This window comes from Odontesthes bonariensis, chromosome 1 (genome assembly GCF_027942865.1).
Source record: "Odontesthes bonariensis isolate fOdoBon6 chromosome 1, fOdoBon6.hap1, whole genome shotgun sequence".
Classification (NCBI taxonomy): Eukaryota; Metazoa; Chordata; class Actinopteri; order Atheriniformes; family Atherinopsidae; genus Odontesthes; species Odontesthes bonariensis.
In genome coordinates, this window is record NC_134506.1 from 23,943,673 (window position 1) to 23,971,363 (window position 27,691).

Consider the following 27,691-nt stretch of genomic DNA (forward strand, 5'->3'; position numbering starts at 1 on the left):
AGCTCCTAGCTGGGTAATATCACAGAGATTGGGTTATAATCATTTGTAGTGTGGACGTGTTACGTGAGCGTATTTGCCTCCATTTCTTCAGTTTTCCGAGACAGGCCCGCTCGCAGCCATTTCGGTGGATGTTTATTGGAGGGTTTAAAGGAGGCGCTGCAAGGAATTATCACCTGCAGGACAAATCTGTGCCAACAACACCCCAGCAAATAGCAGCAATCCCTGTAGCCCACATTTGCATAACATCTCAGGCCATGGGGAGGTTGTGTTAGGCAAATAAGCCCACAGGGTGATAGCGTGCTGAAAGGGAGTGTGACGCCTTTACGTCACACTTTCCTATGGGAAATGGTTAATGATGGTGTAAGATTTCCTTTTTGATAAGTTTGTATGAGAGGTGAAAATGTAACTTAAAAAAAAAATCTAAACTGAACCAAAGTAAATGAAGGGCTCAGGAAGTTTGAACGTGGAACAAAGCGAACTCCATCTGCTGAGCAAGATCTTTCCACCAACTCCTGAAGCTGCTAAATGGACCTCGCAGAGATTACTTTGCAAAACAAATAGCAGCCTATAGGCTTCATTAGAACACTGGGCCTCAGAAGTCTGTTTCCCCAAAGGATCCATTTCTAAATCCTTCTACAAAATGCGTAATTTAAAACTGGCCTGATGTTAATATGCTGGATTGTTATTACTAGGTCTGCTGAGTGAACATAACCCAGCACTTAAGACAATCAGCTCCAGACTACTGTGGTAATTCGCCGCAGGGAGTTTAAGCGTGATATTTGTGTATGTAAAACTATGAATAACTATGTTAAAGCGTCAACTGTTGGTGAGTGAAAGCAACTGAAGAAACTGAGTGCACCGGGAGTGTGAGGTGGGTGGGGTGGAAGTGTTCCTCCTTCTCAACACGCATGGCTGAGGTCGTTTATGTAAATGCTTGAATTTAATTTTCAAAAGGACAGCCCTTTCCTCTGCCCAATGAAAATGAACCGCGGCCGACACCTGGCTATAAACCCAGGAAGGAACCCAAAACCCCAATCAGAAATCTGCTGAAAAAACCCTGAGAGGCGCAGCACACAGACAGACGAGCGGAGAGACGGCCGTGATGACTTCCAGTAAGATCGAGATCCCCGGAGAGGTGAAGAGCGACCCCGCTGCTCTCATGGCATCCCTCCAGCTGATGCCCTCACCGGTGCCCAACCCGGAGATCAAGTACACAAAGGTTTGTAAATCTCCACACTCCCGCAGCCGACGGATCACAGTTCACTTTCCGACTGCATGCGAAGGTCTGCACTGAAAACCTGTCAGAGCTCTCCTGAGTTTGTGTGTCAGCTCCCACGGCACGCGGACAAACTTCTACCCGACAGGACATTTAAACTCAAAACTCAGCTTTTAGCTCAGCTGATCTGCTTCAGACCAGCCACGGTGACTAGTGCACGGTTAAGTCCTCTGACTTTTATTACTTTTTCCTTGACTTTTTTTTGTTTTTTTGGCGTTCGCACGTGCTCAGTGCAGATCATCATTATATCATCAATAACGCCTGCGAAGTATTTTAAGTCTGCAAACTAAGTGCAACCCTTAACAGACAGAGCACCTTTTTTAGGAATAAAGATGCTTTTATGTTCACTAAAAAATAACCAACACTTTATTTGTTAACCTGTTTAAAATGCTCTCCAGGATTTTCACTTTTTTTTCCTTTTTTTTTTTTACGTAACAGCACAGATCTGGTAATAGGATAAAGTCTGATAATTGATGAAGCGCATGCTTCTAATTGGAGGTGTTTATTAACGTTGTTTAAAGGGTGTGTCCGTGTTTTAATAAACGCGGCGAGTGAAGTGCTGATGAAAATGACTACAATGGGTCACGTGGTCTCACTGTTAATGCTATTTTACGTTTATTACACATTGCAGCTAGGGTGAACACGTAATTTCAGGTTATTCCGTGGGAAACCAATTCATAAAATGCCATTTTTACAGGTCTATAAAGAAAGTAACTTAAAGGTCACTGCCCGATTAAAACTGTAAAATTGGAATGAAAACTTTGTCTGTCTTTCATTTTATTCCCATTATGTGCTTTTATTATACTTAGTCACTTTTTTTACTGTGATTTGAGTGGATCTCGTTAATATTAGGCCTGAGTGGTGTGGGGAAAAAAGGGGAAATATAACCAAAATCCTCCCTGCCTGCTTTTTGAGTATTTGATATTAATGAAATTGGTGATGACAACACACTCAGGTTTGTCAAGTCCAAAAATTTGTCAAGTCTTATGATTTGAATCAGGCATTGTCTCATTATTACACAACGCTGGTTAAGTGGATAAATTGTTTGGGATTAAAATGCATGTTGTCAGAAGTGTGTTCTCAGGGTTGGACTGTTCTGCAGGCAGAAGTGTGTGGGTGGAAGAAAAGAGATTCAGAAACAGCTGGAGAAAGAAAAACGAGTCAAATAAAAAACTTTATTTGATTCATGGTGTAAATCATAATGAAAATAGAATAAAAACCCTACAACCTGCAGGGAAGCACTAAAGCATCAAGGAGGGCAGCAGTTTATGTTTAGTAGTGTGGAAAAATGTGAAAAGAAAAAGAGAGACGTGAAAAAAAAGGTCATGCAAACGTCTTTGTTTCTTTAATGATAACATATCTGGACTGTCCTTGCACTTCTTTTTTTTCTGAGTGCAAACCCTGAAGTGCAACTTGAAGTAAATTCCCTTCCTTGGTTTTTGATCATGTCCTTGCCTCTCAGCTGCTTTTAATTAACTTTAGTTGGAGGTCTCACCATCAGTCAGGATACAGCCGTATGCAGTTTTTTGCCACTGAAATGGTCCTCTAGCTGCAGAACAAGTGTTTTTATGATCGCAGGATGAAAGGGCACATCTCACAAAGGTCATATTAATGGTAGTGTGGTGGAAGTTCATTCGCTGCTATAATTGCTCTGTGTTAACATGCAACTGTGTTTCAAGTGCAAAGGGCACGCTGCTGTTGCACTGCACAGAGGATGGTGCATGTTGTTTGGGCTCTGGTGGTGGAAGCGTTTCATTCCCTCACCCTACAGAGTGTTAGTTAAAAGAGTGGAAACAACGGTGTACATGAGGAAGTTTAGGGAGCGACTTGGTGAATTAACCCCCAGGAATTTGGATCATCCAGTCTCTGTTGGCTTGGTGGACATAGGGGGCAGAAGGGCCCTGATTTATGGGCACCCCTGGCGTGGGCTCTCCTCACACCCTGTTCCTTTTCTCCACCCTGCTGACTGCACGGGAAACAGCCTGCATTGTTCGCTGATACCGGCTTTTTTTGAATGCTGATATAATTTTTACGTTGGTATCCACAGTATATATCCAGCCTTTTTTTTTGCAATATAAAAGTAACATCAAGCTTTTTATAACACAGTAAGAATTTTAAAGTGTTGTCAATTTTCCATATCTGTGAGATGGTGACTTTTTTTTTTGTAAATGAAAGGAATACATGAGATGACCCTTCAGACAGAGATACCGCTGATACATAATCATGTCTTGACACACGTCCTTCTGCAGCAGGGAAAGATTAAAATAGTGATTATTGCATTTGAGGTTTGCCCCTTGTCCTTTTTACTGGCTCATGAACTGCTCACCTTTCAAAGACACGTTGTGGTATTGTATAATTTCTCTATTCTTGCTCGCGTTTAAAGAAAAGGAGATCTGTCATTAGTTGATGATAATTTGAAGTCTTAGTACAAACTTTCTATTGTAGCCACGACTATTAGAAGGAGTGTTTTCTCCCTGTTCCCTACCCCCACATTTTTATCACGAGAAGGATCCAACAGCTGGGTTAGAAGACAGAAACAGTTTAAAGGTTGATAGGACAACAAAGGAAGCCATAAATATTAGAGCGATGATAGCTATTTATTGATGTTTTTCACTTGTGGCAGGAGTGAAGAAGAGAGAGTTGTATGAATAATTCAGGAGAAGGTTCTGCTCTTTTTTAGCAGGTGATACTTCTAGCCTTTGTGGTTTTTCACACAGTTCAGTGATAATGACTTGTTAAACCAAACACTCACTGGGACGAATTTAACAATAGTGGAAATGAGAAGAAGGACGTTGCTGCTTTTTCCTTTTGAAAAAACAGTCTGTAATTCTTTTTATTCTTTTTATTTTGGCTTGTGGGAAAAGTTGGCTCATGCTGTGTCTTTGAATTTTTTTAATTTTTTTTATAGTAGCACGTTTTGTAAACTTTTTAAAGCTGACAGAATGTTTCACAAAAGTTAATGTTAAGCTTCCATTTTACTTGCTTGACTGATAAAAATGTTAGTTTATAAGAAAAACTGTACCGGTTTTATTGTAGCTCGAACGGGATAATGACATCTAGAGATCTCACAGGTACTAAACTGAAGGCTCAGAGTTGGTGGCCTTGTTCACTGTGTGAGTTACAGATCTCTTAATCTAATCAAAAGTTATAAATTTTCTTTGTTGCTTTGCTAATGGTGGCAATAGTGACTTTCACCATAGGAACCCATGCAGATTCTCTCTGCTGAGGACCTGTGTATTTGTAAAGCAGTCTATGCAGAGACATCCTCTCAGTTTGGATGAAGAAGAGGCTCCATCAATCTGTCACTGATTGAGATAGTACAGATGGAGGCTTGGGGCTCCCCAATGTTAGGTGCTGTCCACCAGGGTGTGAATTATGACCCTGTCTCACTGTGTGGGTTAGTGGCCCTGCCTCGCCAGAGCCTGACCTGCAGTCCTGGTGTTTTTCACTTCAAAACCACCATCTTACTGCGATCAAGATCAAACAGAACCAAAGTTAGAGGATACTGTGCAACTAAATGATTTATCACAACGAGCACAGCAAGAACCCCTCCCTCCCTTCTTTGCCTCTGCTTACACAACCTCCTTGTTCGCACACACATGGCCACATACTCTCTAGCACACATCTCTTTGATTGTGACAGGGAAAGTGTGCACCGCCATTAATGTGTCCGTTGGTGTGAAATGCCTACTTGTGCAGCAAGTGTAAATTATCATCTTAGTAGACACGTCAACTTCGCGTCCCCTGTCTCTTAATCACTGTTTAAGGAAGAGCAGTGACAGCGAGGTTACCCCGTTAACTCCCCGTACTTTCAATGTTCAGCCCTCCTGACAAAGGACGTGTAAATCCATTCGGTGTCATTGTAAAGAACAGTTGGCTTCATAAAACTGTTGGAGGAGGCTCTTTCTCCAACGCCCACTAAGACCCTGCAGAGACAGAAATGCTTTCCTTGGTGTTTATTTGTCTGTGAAAAAGCATGACGTTTCTTTACAAATCACTTGCCCTTCGTCTACTGACCTCCTGACTAAAACTATGTAAAAATGTTCTTTATACACTCCCTTGACCCGAGATTTAAAGAATGGTAAATACACAGGAAACTCATCAAACCTCAACGTCAGTATTTAGTGGAGAGGTCAGTTTTCACTGCTGATCCTTGAAAATGAAAGTGGAGTTTTTCTCTGTCTTCTATTTGGATTGTAGCTTAAGTTCTGGTATATTTAGTGAAGTAAGTATTATGTCTGCTGAAAGGATTCCGAAACCTTGTTTAACAGCAACAAAAATCAATTTTGGGATATTGAAGACTACAAATAGAGCTGAAAGGAAAGCAGTTTGATTTTACTTTCTCACATAACTCTGGAGGAGAGATGAACAGCTTTAACCCGTCGCCCACACATACTGACGAGACAAAGATGTTTGCCAGTCAGTGACAGCGAGGTCGCCCTTTCCAAAATGCAAAAGAGCGGGGTGGCATTGTCTGTGGGTGTGTGACTGAAAAACATGAAGGCTCCATGGTGTCAGACATGTGGAGAGGAGTAGGAGAAAAAACACCAGCTGCTCTCCACTTTCACATACTCTCCTCACTTGCAACAGTAGTAATTATTAGACTTTTGAAACCAATCCAGAGGCAGAAAGGAAATAGAGGTCCTGCGATAGGGGAGGATATGAAACTTCCTGCACAGACAAGTGTTGCAGGTGCCTGTACGATTCGTCTGGCTGTGGAATCTGTGTATAAACACACACGTGTATAAACCCTGACACACACACACACACACACACACACACACACTTTTAATCCTGCCCCCATCGTCCTGCTTTAGAAAATAAGAGGAGGCCCTTACAAATTCCTTCAGCCATTAGCATCTGAGCTGTGAGAAGAAGCAAAGAGCCAAACAGATGTTTTGTTGGCAACAAAAAAAGTATTTTGGCATCTCTTACTTCCTATTACAATACACACTGAAAAAATTAATGGTCACAAATATCACGCAATGTTTAGCTAATAAGAATAAAAGTCTCTTTATTTTATCATACTATTTGTAAAAGTTTTGTTGGGGGGGGGGGGGGGGGGCGCTCAGGAAGCAATTCACTGCTGATCTGAAATGTGTAATGAACAAAAAGAAAGCCATTTTAAAGCAAGTGTCTTCACTTCATGTCTCATCTTTTCATTGAACCCATGGCGAAGCTCACGCTGGATGATGTGACTGACACACAGAAAAGCATGGGAGCTTCTAAATGTTTGCAGCTGCCCTGTGACCCATGCACAAAGTCTTGACCTATATGCTTACTGCTTGGCTCTCATCGACATCAGGCCTCCTCATTTTGAGTGAGGCATCAGATATCACAGCTTCACGTCAATGTTAATGCCTGTTGAAATGAACGAAACAGTTACACAAAAAAGGAGAGAGAGAGATCATTCAGAACTTTTTCACACCTGAAGTTTAAAAGAAAATGTAGGATAAGTGAAAAACAGGCTTACTTGTAAGAGAAGAAGATTGTTTCGTGCAGTTTCTGGACACCGTGTTACTTCTCAGTTCTGAGTGAAAGCACAGACTTTCATAAACATGAAACTTTCATGTGAAGCGATAGTAATGACCCCGCATGGGAAAGAAAACATCATTTGTCATTTGAAAATGTGGACCCTTGCACTTGTTTTTTCATCCTTGCGTTCTATGCCTGTTGTCCAAATGATCCTAAAAGCAATTTTAAGAAACCTTGAGAGTTGATTTACAACCCGGGCCTGTCATCTTAATCAAGTCTCTCAATGGAACGAGACAAAAGTCTAACACCAGCCTGAGCCCAGCGAGAGGGCCGAGCCAAGCGGCGGCTGACAGTTGTCCTTTTCTGGCCGTGATTTAGGTGGGGCCTGCTTCACTGTTCTCGTGCTTCATCCCTTCTCCTTTTAGCAGCATCTAGTGAGAAGGGGTTACGCCATGCATAAAGCTACCCATGGTCTGCATTCTTGCTCGGACTGTTGAGACTGTCAGGGGGCTCCCCTGATTTAGGGCAACCCACTTCAGTGGCCCCTATAAATTTAAAAACTAATTCAGCGCTCTGCAGGACTTTTTGTTTTCGTAGCGGGCCCTTTGCTCCTTATCGTTACTGACAATTTTATGAAGTGCTCCTAATGAGCAGCAGATTAAAAGCGGCCTCTGATGGAGGGCGCCTGAGATTACATAGGCTGGTAGGGAGAGAAGTCACTACGTGCCAGTTTGGGGGTGACGAGTGCAAAGGAAATAAAGAGGAATCCATCTGTGGAGTGGTACGGAAAGATACTGAACATTTTGAATATCTGAATGTGAGTTAATCCAACGCAGTCCACAGTACGAGCCAGTGAGCTGTGGGAATGATAAGGAGGGAGGCCGAGTGATTTGTGACTCCAACAGTTTTTAGACTCCTTGGCATTTTCTTTTATACCAGCCTGTGAGTAAACAGAGCTAACAGTTTACAGCCAATTACATAGTACTTAAAGCTCGGTGTTTATGGAGGTAAACATGTTGGAGAGTTTAGGGAGGCTGAGGCCAGTGGGCTACTTGAACCCTGCTCTCTGCTTTGCTCTCAGTGCATCAGAGTAGAAAGATGGTAAGAGCATATGTATACACAGTGGGATTTGTGCCAGCAGATGTTCTTCTTGCACTCTATCTATCAGACAGACTGACAGCCATTAAAAACAGTGTGTGAGCCGTCCGCCTAATGAATCTAAACATGTCAGTGAGGAAGAGGAGTTTTCATTGCCATCTTAACAGACACACCTTGCGTTTTGTTCCATCTTTCGTCAGTGCATGAAGGCTTTTGTTTGTATTTCTGTGGCATAATTGGAAGTTTTGAGATAGTGTTAACATTTATTTTTCTGTTGCCCTTGATAGAAGTTGAATAGGTTCTGTTTTGAATCCCAGGCGGTTGTTTAACGGAAGACTTGCTTTAACGCATCACAGAGACCAAGCGCAGCACGTGTTTTATGATCTCGTAAACGAGCAGAGATGTTGTGAAACGTGTGTCTTTGTGCTTGGGGGTGGGTAGGTGGGTGGGGGTATGGTGCCCGATAGGGATCCCCCCCCCCCCCCCCCCATCCCAACGTACACACACACCTACCCACCCCCCTTTGTCTGGATGGTGGAGCACTCCCCAGAGAGCAATGCTGGACAGGCAGGAATCTCTGTCCAGATTTCCAGAGATTCTCCCATATCGCTTACACAAGAGCCTGGACATACTGGGCCTGCTGCCTGAGATTTGTTAGTTTTTCACCCTCTACATGTATGTCACTACAGGCCAAAATGGTGTAATGAGGGAATGACTTGGCATGAATATATAGCAATAAAAACACTAATCACTATCTCCTAATTTCACTCAGTATTTGCAAATTATGTGTTAGTAGTTGAATTAGTTAAGTTTTCAACAACATATGTAAGATTGTAATAATCTTTGGATATGACTACAAAGGGAAACTTTTGTTGGCAGATTTTCATCAACAATGAGTGGCAGGACTCTGTCAGTGGGAAGGTCTTTCCTGTCTACAACCCGGCTACTGGAGAGCAGATCTGTGAGGTCCAGGAGGCAGATAAGGTAAATGCTCCACACAGAAGGTTTCAGGGTTGGAAGAAACTTTCAAAGAATTTAAAATAAATATTTTATTAAAGTCCACAACTTACACTTAAAGACCAACATTATAACTAATGTACTGAAAGTACATATTGTAATTATTATGTAAATTTTGCCTGGTTAGTTTGATGTTAGCATGATTTTGCATCATGATAATGGCATTATGCTTATGTAAGAACACACGCATATAAAAACTTTCACACACACACAATCCTAATTTTGCCCCCATGCTAGATATAAAATGGCCTAAACTGCCAGAGTAAATGTACCCTAACCTTTTTGTCCATTGGATAGTTTAGTAAAATGCAGAATCATTATTTTTTTTTTTTTTATCAATACAACTTAAAACCTTGCCTTCTACAGCAGAAGTGTGGACCTGGGCTTCTTTATTTAGTCAATATTCACATAGTTCTGCCCAGTAGTAAACATATACTCATTCTGCTGCTTTGGAGAGACAGTTTCCATGAGTGTGGGCCACAGCAACACAGTGACAATTATTTGAAATCTTTCTTTATCTTTCAGGCTGATGTTGATAAAGCGGTGCAGGCCGCTCGCCTTGCCTTTTCTTTGGGCTCTGTTTGGCGTAAAATGGATGCATCTGAGAGAGGACGACTGCTGGCCAAACTGGCTGACCTGGTGGAGAGGGACAGTGTGTATCTAGCAGTAAGTGGATAAATGCTCTGAACTTTTAATTGATATGAGCGAGATTTATTTGAGTTTCAGTCTAACAGTCTGTCTGAAGATTCAGTCCTCACTGCACTGAATTTATTCTATGAGCATTCTTCACGTCTGACTTTATGTTTTTATATAAAAAAATTCATCCCGATTAACATTTTTGTTTCCCAACTATTCTGCTACATTTGATGGCTTCTGCAAAACTCTCTTGGTCTCCTTCGTGTTTGAAAATACAAATATTTGCTTTGCTTTAAAGAGAACTGTGGAGCTGTATTTGTAGTTTAATGTTATCTTGGTGTCACATTTCACCCATGGGTGAGTGTAAAGGATGGAACAGTTTGGAATTATGTGAAGATCACAAGGTTATATCACATTTTTCTCAAACATCTCCCTCATCTCTCTTCAGACTATTGAGTCGCTGAACAGTGGGAAGCCTTTCCTGCCCACCCTGTTTGTCGACCTCCAAGGAACTATAAAGACTCTGAGATACTTTGCTGGATATGCAGACAAGATCCACGGCAACTCCATTCCAATGGGTAAGAGCCCCTTTTGAGTACTACATCCAACTTTATCACCAAATTAGCGACGAGGCACATTTGTCATTTCAGAGATAAATGTGGACGTTATATTGAGCTGCTTATCAGAAATGAATTTAGAAGTTAAGCTAAATATGATTAAATATCAAATACCAAAAGTTGGTCGTATAATTAGATTTTTTAATTTAGTTTCTTTTTTTTTCTTTTCTATCAAGTATTCAACTTGATGCGTTAGTTCAGTCAACATACACATACCGAACATGCGTGAACAGATTTTTTTCATGGCCTCTTGGGTGCAGCAGAATCATAACACTGATATCTTTAAAGGTGAAACTGCAGGAAAGTCCTTATTTTCTTCTTTTAGTTTGTAGATCGGTTTGTTTTCATCATGTGTCCTTTTACTTTTTATGCAAATCAATAATTATCGGAGGAGATAAAATACTTACTTTCACATTTAAGCGGGAGATATCAGAAAACTTGCATTGCAGAAAAAGGTTCAACTGACTAATCTTCATAAACTGATTCATGTTCAATTTGAAAATGTTTTACAACATTTTCTGATTTATAGATGGATAAAAAATCCTCACGGAAAAAAAAAGTCTAAATTTAATGTCAACAAAATGAAGCAAGAATATAAAACATATTTTTTTTAATGTTAGACTGGTGTCCTTAAAATACAATGAGTACACATTTCCAAGAGGTTAATGTAATCAGAGTATAATGAATTTCAGGATATGGACCCTTTTATGCTACTAACAACAACAAAAAAGAAAGCAAACCTGATGTAAGAGTAAATTGTCAAGTCAGATACAGAAATTTTAGTCATGGTTAAGTGTGAAGGATGAATCCAACAGTCTCACTGGCTGAGGACAGAAACTGCTCGTAAGCCAGGTGGTACAACACTTCTGTATCACTTTCCCGACGATAGCATGGTGAGCCGGCTGTGGCTGGGATCAGTTTTTTTCTTTTAGCATCTTTGTTTTTAGGCCCTGTGCAGACGCTTCACCTAAGTGATATCACTGATACTTGGTAGATGGGCATTAAAAATGCCCTTGGCAGTTTTCCATCCTTCCTGTATCTAGCTAACCAAAGATGCCAGTCTGTTATGTTTCCAGCTGGGAAGTTCTGTATGGCCCATTTGTAGAAGTTTGCAAGACCTTTTGCAGGAGAGTTTAGTGTTATAAAGTTTCCTTTAGGAAATAAAGTTGTTTCTAATATTTCTTAGGATTTCTCAGGGCTGAGCTGTGATGACCATGACATGTTCTTTCTAAAATGAATTACCAACAACCCCAAACTATTCACCTCCTCAACCTCAGTCCCACTGGTGGTGAATGTTAATGTATCTGTCTCCACTGTTTTTCTAAAATCAACGTTTGGTTACATGAATTTGTGGATGTGGAATTGCACACACTAGAAGACTATTGATATCCTCCTGATATGAACTTTTTCATGACTATTTGCAATCTGACCAATGATGGTGGTGTCATCAGAAAACTTTACAATAGAGTTCTCTTGATGTCTGGATATGCAGAAACTATGGATAATACCTCATTTTCACATTCAAAATGATACTTCAAAGAACTGTATTACCAATTTCATTATATTAATGTGAATAATCAAATGGGATGTTACATCATGACATCCCATTTGATTCCATCCCATCATCTAAGAGCCAGTGTTACAGTAGGCTTGTTTAGAGGACCATCATTTCATTTCGAGGGCCTATTTAACGTTTTGAAACATATTACTTTTCTCATATTTTACTCATAGCTGCAGCACCTTTCATCACATGTTTATCTGTCTTAACATTGTTTAAGTTTCTGTCTCTTTTTTTAAAAAATATTATTTTGGGCTTTTTATGCCTTTAATTGGAGAGAGACAGGGAGCAGGGGGCAGAGAGATGGGGAAAAAACGCAGCAAAGGGCTGTCAGGTGCAGGACTCGAACCGGGGCCAGCTGCAGCGAGGACTGTAGCCTCTGTACATGGGGCGGCTGCTTAACTCACTACGCCACCGACCACCCCAAGTTTCTGTCTCTTTAAGGACCCCCTTCTAAAATTCCCATTCTGCTCTGACTGGGATCTGCTGTTCGATCTGAAATAGTGGACTGCATGCCCGCTGCTCATTCTTTATTTGAGGACTGCCAAACTATCCATTAGAAGTCATTATGCAAATAGATTTCATGGGGATGTCATTAAGTGAAAGAGGAGAAACCTTTAAGACAAATGAGGTGTTTCAAGCAGTTAAGTTGCAATGTCTTCTGTGGTAAGATGTAAATTCCTTTGGTTTGATTTGTGGGTTTGATAACTCTTTGGACTCTTGTCTGTACAGAAATTTTACTGTAAAAATCAGAATGAAAAAAAACCCCAAAACATTGTTTAAATTTCATAAATTTACCCAAATTGACCTGTTTTGTTTTCTGTTACATAGCTATTACAAGCTTGTCAGTGACTGGTTAGCTTATTATCCCATCCAAGAATGCCAAGTACTTTGAGTCAAACAATAATTATTAATCGAGTCTTTCCACTGTTTTGTAGCTGAAAAAGTAGCTGCTTGTTGTTTACTTGCTTTGACGTTTTAGTGAATCAGACCAAGAAAGTTATAGGTTGGAATAAACTTCAAAAGAAGAAAAAAAAGGAACCGAGTGACATAAAAATGCTGCGGGAGATTTTTCTCTGTAAAAAAAAGAACTTGATTATTTTGATCAAAGCATAGGAAACAATAGAATGGTACAACTTTAAGATTTAATCATATTGGCACAAAAAAACTTTGCATAATTTCATAGATATACACAACCCATATATGGTGGCGTTTAACATTTCTGTTTCCCAAAACAACAAATATGTACCAAAGAAGACCGTTGTGTCTAGTACTATGGGATATACTGATGGTTTGTGAAGAACAGATAAGTTATGTAAGTTGTGTTTTATATGTTATACCATGTTGTTTTCCTAAACCTTAACCAAACTTGCTTTGGTTTCGAAGATAATAAACCCAAGCGACAGACTTTATCACAGTGGTAGTGAAACAGTGATATTGCAGCTAAAAGAGGATAAGCTTCCAACAGGAGCTCAGTTCTGTAAGAGCCCCTCCGCTTGGTCAATGGAGTGCATGAGTAAAAATTCAGTCGTCAGTATAAAAAAAAAAAGTATAAAATGGACACATTTGTAAAAACTATAAAGCTTTGTAGACCTGTGGAAAAATAAGTCACACTATACTTTCAGGGTTTGTAAATGTGAGCAGCTCTTTTTACACCCCACATTGTCATTTCATCTGTTGTTAGTAATAGAAAACTTGATCCGCTTTTACAAAGTTTTTGTATGGGATTTTACAGAAACAGTATGATTACACTCAGCAAAGGAAGGTAACTAATTGGGGAACAATCCAAACACTTGTTATCCATTCATTGTTCATAGGTGGGTGCCGCCATTATCGCCCCTCTGACACAGTTAAATTTGGGGGTGTAAAAGGGGAAAGTTGGCTGTCTGTTTCAACAGGAAGGAAAAAAAAAGAATGAAAGAGGACATGGGAAACCTCCTGATACCACTGTATTGTCCCTCTCAAAGCTTCTCTTGTACACTGCTGCCAAACCAGCCACAGTGTAAATTTTCCCAGGGTTTTTCTTTAAGCTTTATTCCTCTCATAGACTTTCAGTGGAAATAAACTGGGATATTCCTGCAGTCTGCATGATGTAAGGAATCATGTCAGGATGAGGTGCAATACATCTACATTCAACAACCCCCCCTGTTTGTCTTGCACGTTAAACTGAGATTGTGGTATTAAATTTGTATCACAGACAGTGTGACATGAATAGGGACTGTCATTATGTAGAGCACCTTTGGCTACACAGTTTGGTATCGTTTACATTGCTCATTCCAAATTGAAATCTAAGTCATTTGCAGGCGTCATAGTTTCACATAAGCCTGGCAGATACTCGAGTTTCTCCGGAAAATCTCACGTCTTTATAGATTCAGTGTGCAAACAGTGACAGTTTTTAAAGACTTTAGAATAAAGGAAAACGGTCAGCATATGGGAACCTTTACTGCAGTTTTGTGTCCATTGCCATGCTTCTTCTCTTTCCCTCTGAAAATGATTATTTGGCTTGTCATGTTCCTCTGATCATTTGAGTCCAAATGCAACATTAGGCAATCATCAGCTGACCACTGTTGTAATAAATTTATACACACGTTTCGCAATATGAATTGTTTTTGTGGCGAGTGAACAAGCATGGCACACCCTCAGTAACGACCTCCTTTTACTCAAGTAATGCAAGAGGAATGAGCAAACCTTTCCAGCACGACACCCATCTCCATGACCTAAAACAGTTACACACATGCCTGTGCTGTTGGAGGCTCGAAACGTAATCTCTCACCAGGTTTGAGGAAGCAGGAATGTTGCGTGTGGATTAATTTACAAATTAACATGTTGAGTCAACAACAGCGGGGGCATCAGGTGGTGACATTTTTCTTGTGTTTGAGTTATTTTTCAAGCTTTCCAGCAGAAGCTGGAAATCAGTAACCTCTTTTTTCTCTCTCTCTCTCTCTCTCTCTCTCTCTCTCTCTCTCTCTCTCTTTGTGTGTGTGTGTGTGTGTGTGTTTCTCCACAGATGGACAGTATTTGACATTTACCAGATACGAGCCCATTGGAGTTTGTGGACAGATTGTCCCTGTGAGTATGAGACTTTCTTCAAGTGACACACACAAATTGGACTTTAAATTTGAAAGAAAAAAGAGTGATTTGGCTGAGTTTGAAAGAGAAACTGGCCTGTTTATTGGATTACATTCTACATTTTCCGGTAATTCCCTGACAATCATTGTTTATTTGGGTAAATCCTGTTGGTAAGCCCCAAAAATGACTATGCCAGTGAGTTTGAGTAATGGGGAATGAGAAGTGAGAAGCACAAGAGTGAGGGGAGGGATTTAGCATGGTAGGTTTGAGGGAGGGGGAATGATGAGAAAGGAGAAAAAGATCAAGGAGAAAGAGACTCTGTTGATTGTGCAAGAGTGCAGAAAGCGTGTGGTTTTGCGTTGAGCCCCATGGGCTCCTGTGTAAAGCAGAAATAACACAGGCCTGCGTGTTGTACAGTGATATGGGTCTATTGCACATGTGTTGCAATTTCCCGACTTTCTCAGAATGCTGTGGGAAGAGAAAACACTGTACAAGTGCCGAGAACATTTTCTCACTTGACTATGTTTAGACGAGAGTGAGTGACTTAAGAGTGATGAGTTATTGAACTTGACTGGTGACCACCCAGTGTGTCAGTTGCATGATTTTCTAGTTCATGTGAGTGTGTGTGTGTGTGTGTGTGTGCTGTGCACAGTGGAACTTCCCTCTGATGATGACAGCATGGAAGCTGGGCCCTGCACTCGCATGTGGAAACACTGTCGTCCTGAAACCTGCTGAGCAGACGCCGCTCACCTGCCTCTACATAGCAGCTCTTATAAAGGAGGTAAATTTCAGAGTCACTCTACCAACTGCAAACATTTTATTTGGAAGGTCAAATGTTGGTACTTGACAAAGTGAAACAGATCACTTGCAGGTTTTACTTTGCCACGAACAAAATGTTCACTATGGATTTGGCTAATACTTCATTTGGACATTGTCAGTGTTGCTTCAAAGCGACATATTTTATCAGTCTGTATAGCTAATTTTAAATTCTGATTTTCACAAACACACATGTTTACATATTCTTTCTCTCCTTTTGTGCAAAACTCCAGCCCCCCCCTTCAGAATTTGTCTTACGTCTGATAAAAAATGTGGGACTTTTGCAATGGATTTCTGAGAAAGACTGTACTTTCTGCCAGGAACTTAGCTAAATGAAGTAGCAAACAGGCTGACAGACTAGCTTGACAGTCAAACAGTTTGAAGTGACCATTCATACTCATATTTAGCAATACTTGTGTTGCAATGATGGGTCTGCTTAACTGATGGGACACTGACTCCAGAGCTTTCAACACACAGTAGCAAATAATTCTTGAAGGCTAAAATATGCAATGTCAGTTTCAAAGGGTATCAAGGCCTCTTACTCATATCACTCTGTCTACCCTCACTTATGCTTCTACTGTTTTCTTCCTGCAACATCTCACCTTCCACAATATGTTAGCGCAAGATTCTTGTTATGTAACATGCATGTCCATCTCTGTTGGAATCCTACCAATGTTTTGTCAGATATTTATGATAATAAGTGGCAACATTTTACCCTGACCCGAACAACTGCCCTTAGAGTACTCTGTTTTTTTTGTTGTTGTAAATGTACAAATGAATCTGAAACATAAAACCTTTTGCATTAAACCAATGTGTGAATATTGTGCCGTTGTTAGACCTCTATACACAATCCCACTGTTGGACGGCTTGTATCAAACTAATTTAGTATAACACTGAACACTACAGTTGAACCACCAAGAGACTGAACATACAGAGGACAGTTAGTGGGAATGAGTGAAGGTCGTGACAGTGTAAGCCATGAGGAATACTCAAAGATCTCCACTTAAAGGTATTTAAACAGTGATATGATTGCTTAGCTTTGAGGAAGGTAAATCTACAAGGCTGCTTGTAATTTTCACTTCTAACTTGAATATCAGTGTAATGCAAATGCTGACACATCACAAAAGAGTGCTGACAGGAGGGACAAAGGATATAAAGCATCATCACATAATGTCATATGTAGAGTTCAGCCAAGGCAGTTGAGTCAATATAAAATATGATTGAAAACATTTAGAAATGTGCAGTCAATTTGAATCTAACAGTTCGTGGTATATGTGTAGCAGTGCAGCTGTCCACAATGGCGTAACATGTGAGTAACTTAAACAGGACAGGAACAACACACCATCACACCCTGATCTAATGAAAATCAGTATAGTTGTACAAATTTAAGTGTCCACATCCTCTCTTTTCCCCCCGTGTCTTGCCTTGCCGCACCTCTTTTTGGAGACTATCTGTCTATGGCCATCTCCTTTTTGATGTTCTCTCTGCTCTCTGCTTGAAGGGACGTTGGGTTGGGTCCGGATTCCCTCCACACTGCCTACAGTTATGCTTGGCTCTGCTGTCATCTCCTCTAAAACTTGTTTCCTCTCATATTGTTTTGACAGGCCGGGTTTCCACCGGGAGTCATCAATATTTTGCCAGGATATGGGCCAACAGCAGGAGCTGCAATTGCTTCGCACATGGGCATAGACAAAGTGGCTTTCACGGGATCAACCGAGGTACTTTTTTTCTCCTCTGAAGTGGCTCAGATCAGCAGCTGCTTGCTGCAGTCTTTTGTCACTGAGCACAAGTGACACAGTGACCAACATGTGCAGAGCATAAGAGGAGGCTGTGTAATTAGGGGATGTTGTGTGCCTGTTCTGGATTCTAAATGGCAAACAAATGTGCTCTTACATAAGCTGCATACCCTGTCATTACTCCTCATGACAAGGCTCTGATTTTATCTCACACACATGTGCATATTTGCGTTGTCAAGAGTATACAAACATGTCTCTCTGAAAAACACTGCCTGTTCTCTGTTTTCCTTGAACTGTCTCTGCAATATTAATGTACATCAACAGCACTTTTGGTTTAATTTAATATCAGGATCCAGACTGGATAAAGTTTTGTAGATGTGCAGTACAGGGAAGCAGTACATGTGAAGCTTAAGGACATACCATGTTAGGTGTTGAGTGTTGTGGCCTGAACACATTCCTGAGGCTGAAGAAAAAAGCAGAGTGACAGCAGATCCCTTCTCTACAGATCATTTATAAACATCGCTCATCTCCAGACTACCCCCTCTGTTAAAAGCATCTGCAGCAAAACTGATGGAGAATTTATTTTATGAGTTGGCCTGTCTATATTTCACAAGTGCCTTTGGTACATGAGCCAGGTTTCTCTCGTGTTTCTTTTGATACTGGTGTTGTCTTAGAGCTAGTGTTCATGTGTGTGCTATGAGCATGATCAGATAAGCCCACACAGGTACAGACATAATGGATTACTGTCAGGAGGCACAAAGACACAGCAACACAACCAAAATTCAATAGCACAATGACAGATTTGTGTTAAAAACCAGAATGTGTCATGTTTGTATACTGCAGTTTGGTTTCCATTACTGATAGAAGTGAATGAAGCAGGTTTTACACCATGCTTTTGTGAAGGCTCAGAAAACAATAGTGTTGGTCACTCAATCTGTCTTTAGTTACTGACTGTGGTGATCCACTGTGTTTTCTTCCAAAGCCACCATGATGCACATGTTTTTGTTTCTTAATGAAATGTCTGATCAAAATTTATGCTGATAACCTTTAATTTGCTATACGCATTTATGTCTCCATCTGTATGAGTTATTTTTCCAAACAGTTGCAAGTAACACATATAAATTCAACTTAGCAAAATGTGGCGTGACAGCATCCTAACCACAAACATAGCAGAACCACATGTCTGGAAAAAAAATCACAAGTTTTAGACAGGAGCCCTTTTCAAACAGCAGTTGCACCATATTAGTGCAAAAAAAAAGCATTCTCGTTAGGCCACCGCTGTTCCCCTTTGGTAATTCACACAGATCAAACAGAAACACCCCAGTGCTGAGTATGTGCTTAGACACAACAAGCCATTATCATGGAATCAGCTGAGTGAAGGCAGCAGAGTCAGCCCCTTCAGAGTAAAGGATTTATTTATTTTGTTTAACAGATCGATAGATGTGCAGTCCCCAGAAAGAAAACAGAACGGAGGCTTCAGGGAAGATGCTATGTGTTAAAAGTGGCTAAAAGTCAGCTTGAGCCATTGGGGTTCTACAACAACAGATTTTATAACAAGGAGAGGACAAAGAGCCAAAAAAGTGGATCTTTGTCCACTTTGACTTATGTCTTTCTTTAAAAGCAGGACAAAGCTAAAGGACCAACAACTGCACAACACAACCAAGAGCACCTTATACACAAGATCATTCCACACAATACTGAGACTGTCCCCAAGCAGCAGCAAAATGTAACAACAGGTAGATATTTCATTACAAAGCCCAAAGCAGAGTGAAAGCGGAACCATATTCAAACCATACACACAAACAGTACGCCATTTTGGCTCTATGGCTATCTCTCAGCTGGCATTCAGCCGCCCATTTCTGTAAAAAAAGAAACAAAGCAAACATGGTGGTAGCCTGTTTTTTTCCACTTTGGGCTTAGAACATGCCATGTAATTTTCATGTGTGACTTCTCATTATTCAACACACACTGAAATATATTGAAATCACACACATTCAAAAACATATGCGAGAACTCAGTGATAAAATGTGATCTCACTGGTCTCACTATCGCCTTATCATTTAAAATATATATTTTTTAAAAAGTTCTTTATACAGTACTATATGATTCAAATATTGACAGAATTATCATTAGGAAACATATTAAACTAAGAAAAAAATAACTCCAGAATGTATTTTCTAAAATAATGTCTTTGTAATGTTGCTGTACAGAAATAAATATATATATATATATATTTGTGTTTTCACACAGTATGTGTGCCAGCAAACATAAGTTCCCCTTGTAACACTAGAATAGTCTATGTTTTATAATCTCATCCTGATTTAAGGTTTCCTTTGAGAGTGAACCTGTTTCTTTTTTACTAGTTTTCTCTGTTGTTTCATCTTATCTGGAATCAATTACTAAGTGGACAAGGCAGTTTTGTCAGACATTGCCAATGCCCAGACAGTGAGTCACTGAACTATAGCAACAATGATGGGGAATTCAAGGAAGCACAGCATCTTTTCATGGAGAGGAGGCTGGTGGAATAGTTACAGGTGGATTTTAGGACCACAACTCATCCTCTTACTGAATCACATGTTTATGACTCCACACAAAGGAGTCTAGCAGCACAGCGTGTTTCCTTTATCCCTGAATAAACACATGCAAACAACCCCCTTAGTCAGCCACTTTGGGTTTCTGATCAAAGACAGACAAAATACAACAGAAACAATGCGTCCAAGCCAAGAATTGCACTGTTTTTATATAGCTTCAGGGGCAGCCACAGCACAGCAGCTGATTCATTTTAATTGATACAGACTCTTCAAAGATAATGAAAGAAGATAAGTCTGTTCCATGTAAGGGGTGGGGACGTTTTTGTTTGACAGTAAGAGGGGATTTTTCCACTTTATCTTCTGGTTCTCTTGGAAAATGAAGCAGGGTGTATGAGTAACAGGAAGATGAGTACTGGTTCAGGGCGTAGGATTATGAGGGAGGAGTGGGGGTTTCACAGGCTTCTTTATAACTGATATTTCCCTCAGGACAGAAAAACCACCATCGTACCATGTATCCCTAACTTTCCAGAGGGTGAAATAATGTCTTTTGAATATAAATCTTAACATTTCAGTACAAAGTCTTATCTTTTCGAGACTGGAAACTGTGGGAAAAGCTTTAATCAAATCTGTCCATTTTTTTACATAAGCAGAAGGGATGCTATACTCTGCTATGTAATGCTAGGAATTTAAAACATAGGCTAAAGACATATTATATAAAATACAATATTCTCTATGTGACACAGGGCTGGTGCACTGCTGGCTGCAGCCTCATATCTAAATTCACATCAGTTTTTCCAACCCTTGGCAAAGGAGACAATTATCTGTATCTTCCTAAATGGTTATCTATTCCCATAAAGGACAGTCCCAGTTGTTTTGCATGTTTTAAGGCTTATCAAAAGATTTAAAGGGTGCTTTACATTATAACTTGCCATTTGACAAACTCTGTGCACGTATATCATTAAACTGCTTCCATTACTGTTGGTGTCTAGTCATGTCTTCACGGTGTGAAAACCTTGTGTTTTCACACTTTAAACTTGCCTGAGCAGCTTAACATAAGTCTGAATTATATTTTGCAAATCAATCATAAATCTATTTATTTATAATTTATTCGTTTTAATCATGTACCTTAAGTGCAGACAGTCAGTGGCATATTACACAATACATTTGAGTCTGAATGAACATCTGATATTGTACAGAATGCATCTGAAAGTAGTAAAACTAATAATTACATGACTTCTGCTTGTAAAACTAAAGCATTGTGCCTTAAAATGACTTCCACATGTGATTCTCATCAGCAAATCAGGAATGTTGGTTCAATGTATTATTTATTGTTTTTGATTTTGGTTATATGATATCAACACTCTTGATAAGAAGTGAAGTGGAAATAGGGACAATAGGGAGATAAGGAAAAGCCACAGGCAAATCCCCTGTCGTTTTCCATATGAGCACACAGGACCCGTTCATACCAAACAAAACGTCTCACAGTTGGTTGGATCACAGGACACCACCCACACACCTTGTGGTTACCTCTTCCTGCCCTTCACTGCATATCAGATGCTGTTCCAGGCTGAAACATCATTTTGTTTTCCTGTTACTGTCTCCAAAAACCTGTAAGGGATATTCATTCTGTGTGTTTGCAGAACTCATGTTTCAGCTGGCCTACCAGTGCATTCCTTGTTTGGAGCTAAGCAACCTCTTTAAGATATTTAATGGCTCCAGCTGATTTACTGATCTGGCTGTAGGCCTGTATCTCTTTGAGTAAACCTCAGATTTGTTTCCTCTGCTAGGTCGGCAAGCTGATCCAAGAGGCAGCGGGGAAGAGTAACCTGAAGAGAGTAACGCTGGAGCTGGGAGGAAAGAATCCCAACATCATATTTGCAGATGCAGATTGTAAGTTTTCGAGGGATATTTATTTTTTACTTTAGTTTCTCCTTTACCATAACTTGTTGATCTGCCACTGTCGGTATTCTTTTAGCTACTTATTCTTCATTCATTCTTCATCCTTCGAAGTAAAAACATCCTCAGACTGAAATCCCACAAATGGTCATAGCTTACTTTTGCTATGAAAACCTCTGGATGGATGGGTTTCATATAAATTCTAAGTGGTTTACCAAACTGGGGGTGCAGAGGCTTTCAAATGCTTTCAACAGGCGTGAGAGGGGCTCACTGAGGCCTGTAAATCAGGAGAATGGACCCTGACTCAGTCGGGTGCCTCAGCCGAGACCCATAAATCACAGGGGTCCGTTAACCCTTTGTGTGCAACAGCAGGATCCCATCTCTCAGGTGTCAGGTATCAGATTAGCAGCGGATAACTTCCATAACGCTACACACACATAACTTTTCCCGATCAGATTAACTTTTCTGTTTTTGTTTTAGTCTAAATCAATGATGGATTATAAATCTCACCTTAGAAATACCAGTTCAAACTTTTTTGTTTAATAAATAGCTTTGTGGTGATAGATTATTTTAATGAATAAACTGCTTTATCCGACTGTATTGATTAACTAAAATCTGCTTTTTCTCAGTTGATCTGGCTGTGGAACAGGCACACCAGGGTGTGTTTTTCAATGCAGGCCAATGCTGCACAGCAGGCTCTCGCATCTATGTGGAGGAGCCCATATACGAGGAGTTTGTCCGGAGGAGTGTGGAGCGAGCCAAAAGGAGGATAGTTGGCAGTCCGTTTGACCCCACGACTGAGCAGGGTCCACAGGTGAGCTAAACAGATCATTTAAGCAGGGGTACGCTTGGCTTTTTTTTTCTAGTTGCTGTATCTGTTTTATCAGTTTCGTGTTGTTTGATATTTGTGTAATTTTTATGTTTTGCTTCTATCTCAACAGATCAGCCGGGAGCAGCAGAATCGCGTGTTGGAGTTCATCCAGAGTGGCATCAGCGAAGGAGCCAAGCTGGAGTGTGGAGGCAAAGCTCTGGGCTTGAAGGGGTTCTTTATTGAGCCCACTGTTTTCACAAATGTGAAGGATGACATGCGCATTGCCAGAGAGGAGGTATGATGATAAAGACTGGCAATTTGACATGTTTTCCCTTCACAACTAATGCCAGGCCCCTGTATGAGAGGGTGGTGGCATTTGTAACTGTGATTCTAGGTGAAGATAATAATGTAGGAAAGTTACTAATAATACCAAAGTACAATCAACTTAATATCAGAAAATACAGCTGTCATTGTGCAGAATTAATCTTGAGTCACAGAAGGCCTGTATTATAGTGTTGTAATCTAAATATTGAGGCATTAACACAGCCTCAGAGGAGGGACACCAGCCTGTGACCAAACAAAGCCGGTCAAACCTATTGACAATCTACAGATCTAAAACCCGTAGGTGTCCTGCTCTGTCACCATTTTATAATCCTACCTTAGCATCTTTAGTGTCTCCAAACATTGCTTCCTGCTGTGGATAATGTTGAGCTCTCTCGACCTCACTTATATTTCAGCATATATGGTGCCGTTTTGCATTGCCAAATCTAAATCATGTCATATTTCTTCTTTAGCGAAGAAATATCAAAGTAGAAACAAACAAACAAGAAGACTGTTTAGAGCAATAAAATAAGCAGCGTAAAAGGGACAAATCAAAAGGCCATTTTATTATCTCCTCTCGAACTCTCGAATCCCCATAATCTCCTATAGTTTTGTGAAACTCCACCGTCCGTCTTTTACCCGTCCAGGATTTTCCCAGGTACACTGAAATATTTTAACTTTTGCAGTGGATTTTGTAGAGAAAACACTGTGCCAGGAAGTATGAAAAACAAAGTAGCAGAAAGGCTAACAAGCTACTAGCCTTACAGTCAAACTGATAACTGTGCTTTGAACACAGTCAAGTGAAAACTTCACAGTCGTATTTATCCAGTATTGGTAATGAAATAGAAGGAAGCTGTGTAATGTGCATGTATACCGGTTGATATATCTTTTACAACCAGATCAACTGCTTGTATTATGACTGTTATTCTGTCCTGGCAATTCTATGCACATCTTTCTATTAGCCTCTACCATTGAAGAGGTAAGTATGCCATGTGAAAAAAAAAAAGCATTACCTTACACTGAAACTAGGGGGCATAGTCCGTATGTCCGAATTACAGATCAGACAAAAACGAGGCACGATTGCTGGAAGAGGTTCCTGCTTATGTCGATGTTTGAGATGGAGTTCATTTCAACCACATCTTTTTTTCTATTAGGGTCTTTAATCTTTAAAGATTGATTTGAATTTAGTTGATTTAGTTTTATGTGAACTTCAGAAAAAACAGATTCAAAACCTGTCAAATAAATGTAAAACCTCCATAAAAACTACAGCGAAGAAGTTGAAAACATGGAGGAGTGTGGGCTAAATGGGCTACAAACAAAAATATATAACTTTCACTCAACTTTCGTTCAACATTTCACTTTTGATGAAGAATTTTGAAAAACTGACATTTTGCCCAGATAGATATTTTAAATATAGGGGGGAAAGGTAATTTACTTGCAAAATAGCAAGTTAATGCAAGAAAAATATGGGAATGCATACAAAAAAGAATTTATCAACTAAATGTAGAAATAGATAAAAAGCTCATAATTGATTCATATTTTTTTCTTTACTTTCATACCTTTCATTATTTAATCTATTTCTTCATTTATATTGATGCTTTTTACAAATATGCTGTTTAAATGGGTACTAACCTTGAATTGAAACTCAACCTTCAAAGTGCCTTGAGATGACCTTTCTTGTGAATTGGCACTATATACATAAAACTGAGTTGAATAGAAATTGCATGATCTGGTTCCATAAATACAGTTTACATGTTCTGCTATTTTCCTCCAGAAGTTCTGATGTCAGATATCAATTCCTGTATTCTACTTCTTTGCAGATTTTTGGACCAGTCCAGCAGATCATGAAGTTCAAAACTATCGAAGAAGTGATAGAAAGAGCCAACAACTCAGATTATGGCTTGGTTGCTGCTGTATTCACCAACGACATCAACAAAGCCATGACTATATCCACAGCCATGCAGGCCGGCACTGTCTGGTGAGTTCAGCCTGCTGTGGGTTTTTTTCAGCCGCAATTTGCAAGATTTTTCATGTGGAATGTATCAAACATTTCAGTCGTCCAGAAACCGTAGACTGGCAACGTGCCTCCTAACTATCATTAAACACATTACAAGAAGTTTTCCTTCCTTTTTTTCTCACTTTGTTTCCACAACTCAAGTATTTGATGTTGAAAAAGCAGAAATAATGTGCCAGTACGGAACAATAGCTCAAACCATGAACTGCTAATATAAATGGATTATTTTTTTTTGTATGAATTAATGGTCTCGAATTGTCCCATGTTGAGATCACTCGGAGTTGTTTTGCTTCATCTGTAATTACCACCAGATGGTTATGAGTAAGGGCAGAAGTATAGCTAACATACAGTAATTGCCAGAAACGTTTTTACTCTTGTCAGATTTGACCGCTTCAGTCTGGTAGCTGAACAAACATTTATTTTTCTACTTCGCCCCTCATCCTTGATAAGTCCCAATCACCACGGTACTATCCACCGTCATGCATCCTGAACATGCAGGTACTCTGAAACGTTTTCACTGTACCATTAGTAACTTTACACATTTTCTTCTTCCCATCCTTTTTTATGAATTTTTTCGTCATTCTTCCTCTGACTGTTTCCCAGGCAGCTGTAATTGAATTGAATGAATTTACAATTATACAACCTGACAATGTTCAGCTCTGCTTACTAAACAGCAAAAGAGTAATACAATCGAGTTCAGAGGCTTGCAAAAAAAATAGCTACGATGATGGAAACTAATTTTGCATTCATCTTCCCAAGTGTAGCTTAAGTTACGCTAAACTTTGAAGCAAACCACAGGACTCATATGCGTGAGAGTGATCAATGTTTTGTGTATTTTCCAGGATAAACTGCTTCAACGCTCTGAGCACGCAGTGTCCATTTGGAGGATACAAAATGTCTGGCAATGGACGTGAATTGTGAGTACAACTTGGCTGTCTGCCCACTGAATACACACAAATTAACCATAATATCACTAATACTGACTTTGTGTTTTGAAAACCTGCTTTGCAAAATTGCTTAACTTCACATAAATCTTCTTCTAAGAGGGTATTGCATTAATTCTGTTCCAAGAGAGTCCATGAGTGTATATACCATACTTCATTGCTGCTGTCAAGACAACAGTTGAGCAGCATTGTTAATGTATCCTGTTTCAGGGGAGAAAACGGCCTGAAGGAGTACTCAGAAGTGAAGACCATCACGATGAAGATGGTCACCAAGAACTCTTAAGGCAGCAACACTTTTCTGGGAGGAGGCAGTTTTATCCTCATCGCCACCTCTTGTCAGTCCATCCACTGTGGCACACAACACCGACCATCAAATCTAGTTATCTCCATGGTAGCTACAAGCTGTTTTCACCTGCTGCCTCCAGCCCCTCCTTCAACTTGGCCTTGCAGTCAGCCTTTCCCTGTCCAGCTATCTGCAGGTATCAACTGGCAACCACTGAACTACCCTCCTCTCAGTTTACCTCCTCCACTAACTACACTAAAGCACTCACAAAGACGATTAGGGAGGTTGCTCTGACTGCAACACCCAATATCAACAACCTGCCCAGCCACTACACCCTGATCCACTCCCCAGATGCTGGATGCTCAGAGACTCAGTCGCCGCACTTTGCGATAAGCCCTTTACTAGCTACTTGTTCTGTGCTGGGAGGCAGTTCTTCTTTGTACTGTGCGGTATGATTGTCAAAACCTCATGTGTCATCACCTTCATAGAGCTTATGCAAGCACGTCAGCTCATTCAAGACCACTGATATTGTCAGCCTCAGACACGAATGGATGAAATGTTAATTCAGAATTAAAATTGATTTCTAATTGTCTTTGTTTATATTTTAGCTCATATGACTTAACACTGTATGTAAACCTTTGACCGACGTAAACGTGAAAGATTTTAAACTCTTAAAAGCATGTTACTCTTACCTGCTAAAAGAGGAGTAGATGTATTTTAAACTTTATGTAACTGATTCTCATTGATGTCCATCTATGTTTATGTTTATGTTTATACAATCATATGCTATAAAATTATAAAATGACTGTAGTTTTTTTTTCAGTAAAACATTCTTTCCTGGACAACTTTTGAGTGTTTACTACATTATTGGAGCTCAATACTGTCCAGCTGTTAAGTTGCTCATGAGGTCACTCTCTTCACGATCACAGATTTACTTACTCTGCTCACTTTTACAGCAGTCAGACATCATTTGACAAACCATATGCAACTTATTGCAAAGTTCATCATGTTCATCAAAAGCCAAAAATTTAACTGGGTCAGTACAAAGTTCTCCACAGAATGCACTTCACCACCCACTAGATGTACCATATGGGCTTCGCAAACAGCAATACTTGTTCTCAAGAAATAACCCCTAACATGATCTCTGGCTTTCAATTGGGTGTTATGAAAGAGCTTTTCGACATCTCCCAACAACATCTCTCAAGATTTGTTAAAACGGCTTCAACGGTGGCCAAGACAATTCACAAAACATTGATCACTCTCACGCATTTGAGTCCTGCGGTTTGCTTCAAAGTTTAGCGTAACTTAAGCTGCACTTAATATGCACTTAAGTCTTACCAGCTAAGTTCAGACAAGTCTTACTGAACTGGTAAGACTAGAAAAAAAGACCAAAACAATAAAGCACCAGCTCAGCGGGTTAAGAGACCGTGTAACCTGCAGAGAATTACATCAATCCTAAAGGACAATGTGAGCTCTTTTCATAACACCTGTTCTCCTCTCATGCAGTTAATCCAGCACAGGTCACATTTCACATTAATCAGCTGGGAGAAAAACCCTTTTATCAAGTGCATGACAGAGTATGTTTCACATCCAG

General features: G+C 40.0%; 1 protein-coding gene across 1 annotated transcript; it reads left to right on the top strand.

The window, feature by feature from the left end:
• The first annotated feature begins 943 nt into the window (after positions 1-943).
• aldh1a2 (aldehyde dehydrogenase 1 family, member A2) lies at positions 944-26,903 on the top strand. Its single transcript, XM_075461171.1, has 13 exons — positions 944-1,219; positions 8,728-8,832; positions 9,391-9,531; positions 9,950-10,079; positions 14,684-14,745; positions 15,398-15,526; positions 17,166-17,279; positions 21,616-21,718; positions 22,354-22,538; positions 22,666-22,830; positions 24,677-24,834; positions 25,713-25,787; positions 26,025-26,903. The coding sequence occupies exons 1-13, from the start codon at positions 1,103-1,105 to the stop codon at positions 26,095-26,097; spliced, it is 1,557 nt and encodes a 518-aa protein (XP_075317286.1). The 5' UTR covers positions 944-1,102; the 3' UTR covers positions 26,098-26,903.
• Positions 26,904-27,691: the final 788 nt, after the last annotated feature.

What these genes read in the sequence shown, in the direction of transcription:
- aldh1a2 (XM_075461171.1), top strand. Translation starts at nt 1,103, where the DNA reads ATGACTTCCAGTAAGATCGAGATCCCCGGAGAGGTGAAGAGCGACCCC. An exon ending in TTTGTGGACAGATTGTCCCT is followed by an intron (nt 14,746 to 15,397) that starts GTGAGTATGAGA and finishes TGCTGTGCACAG; the next exon opens with TGGAACTTCCCTCTGATGAT. An exon ending in CGACTGAGCAGGGTCCACAG is followed by an intron (nt 22,539 to 22,665) that starts GTGAGCTAAACA and finishes CTATCTCAACAG; the next exon opens with ATCAGCCGGGAGCAGCAGAA.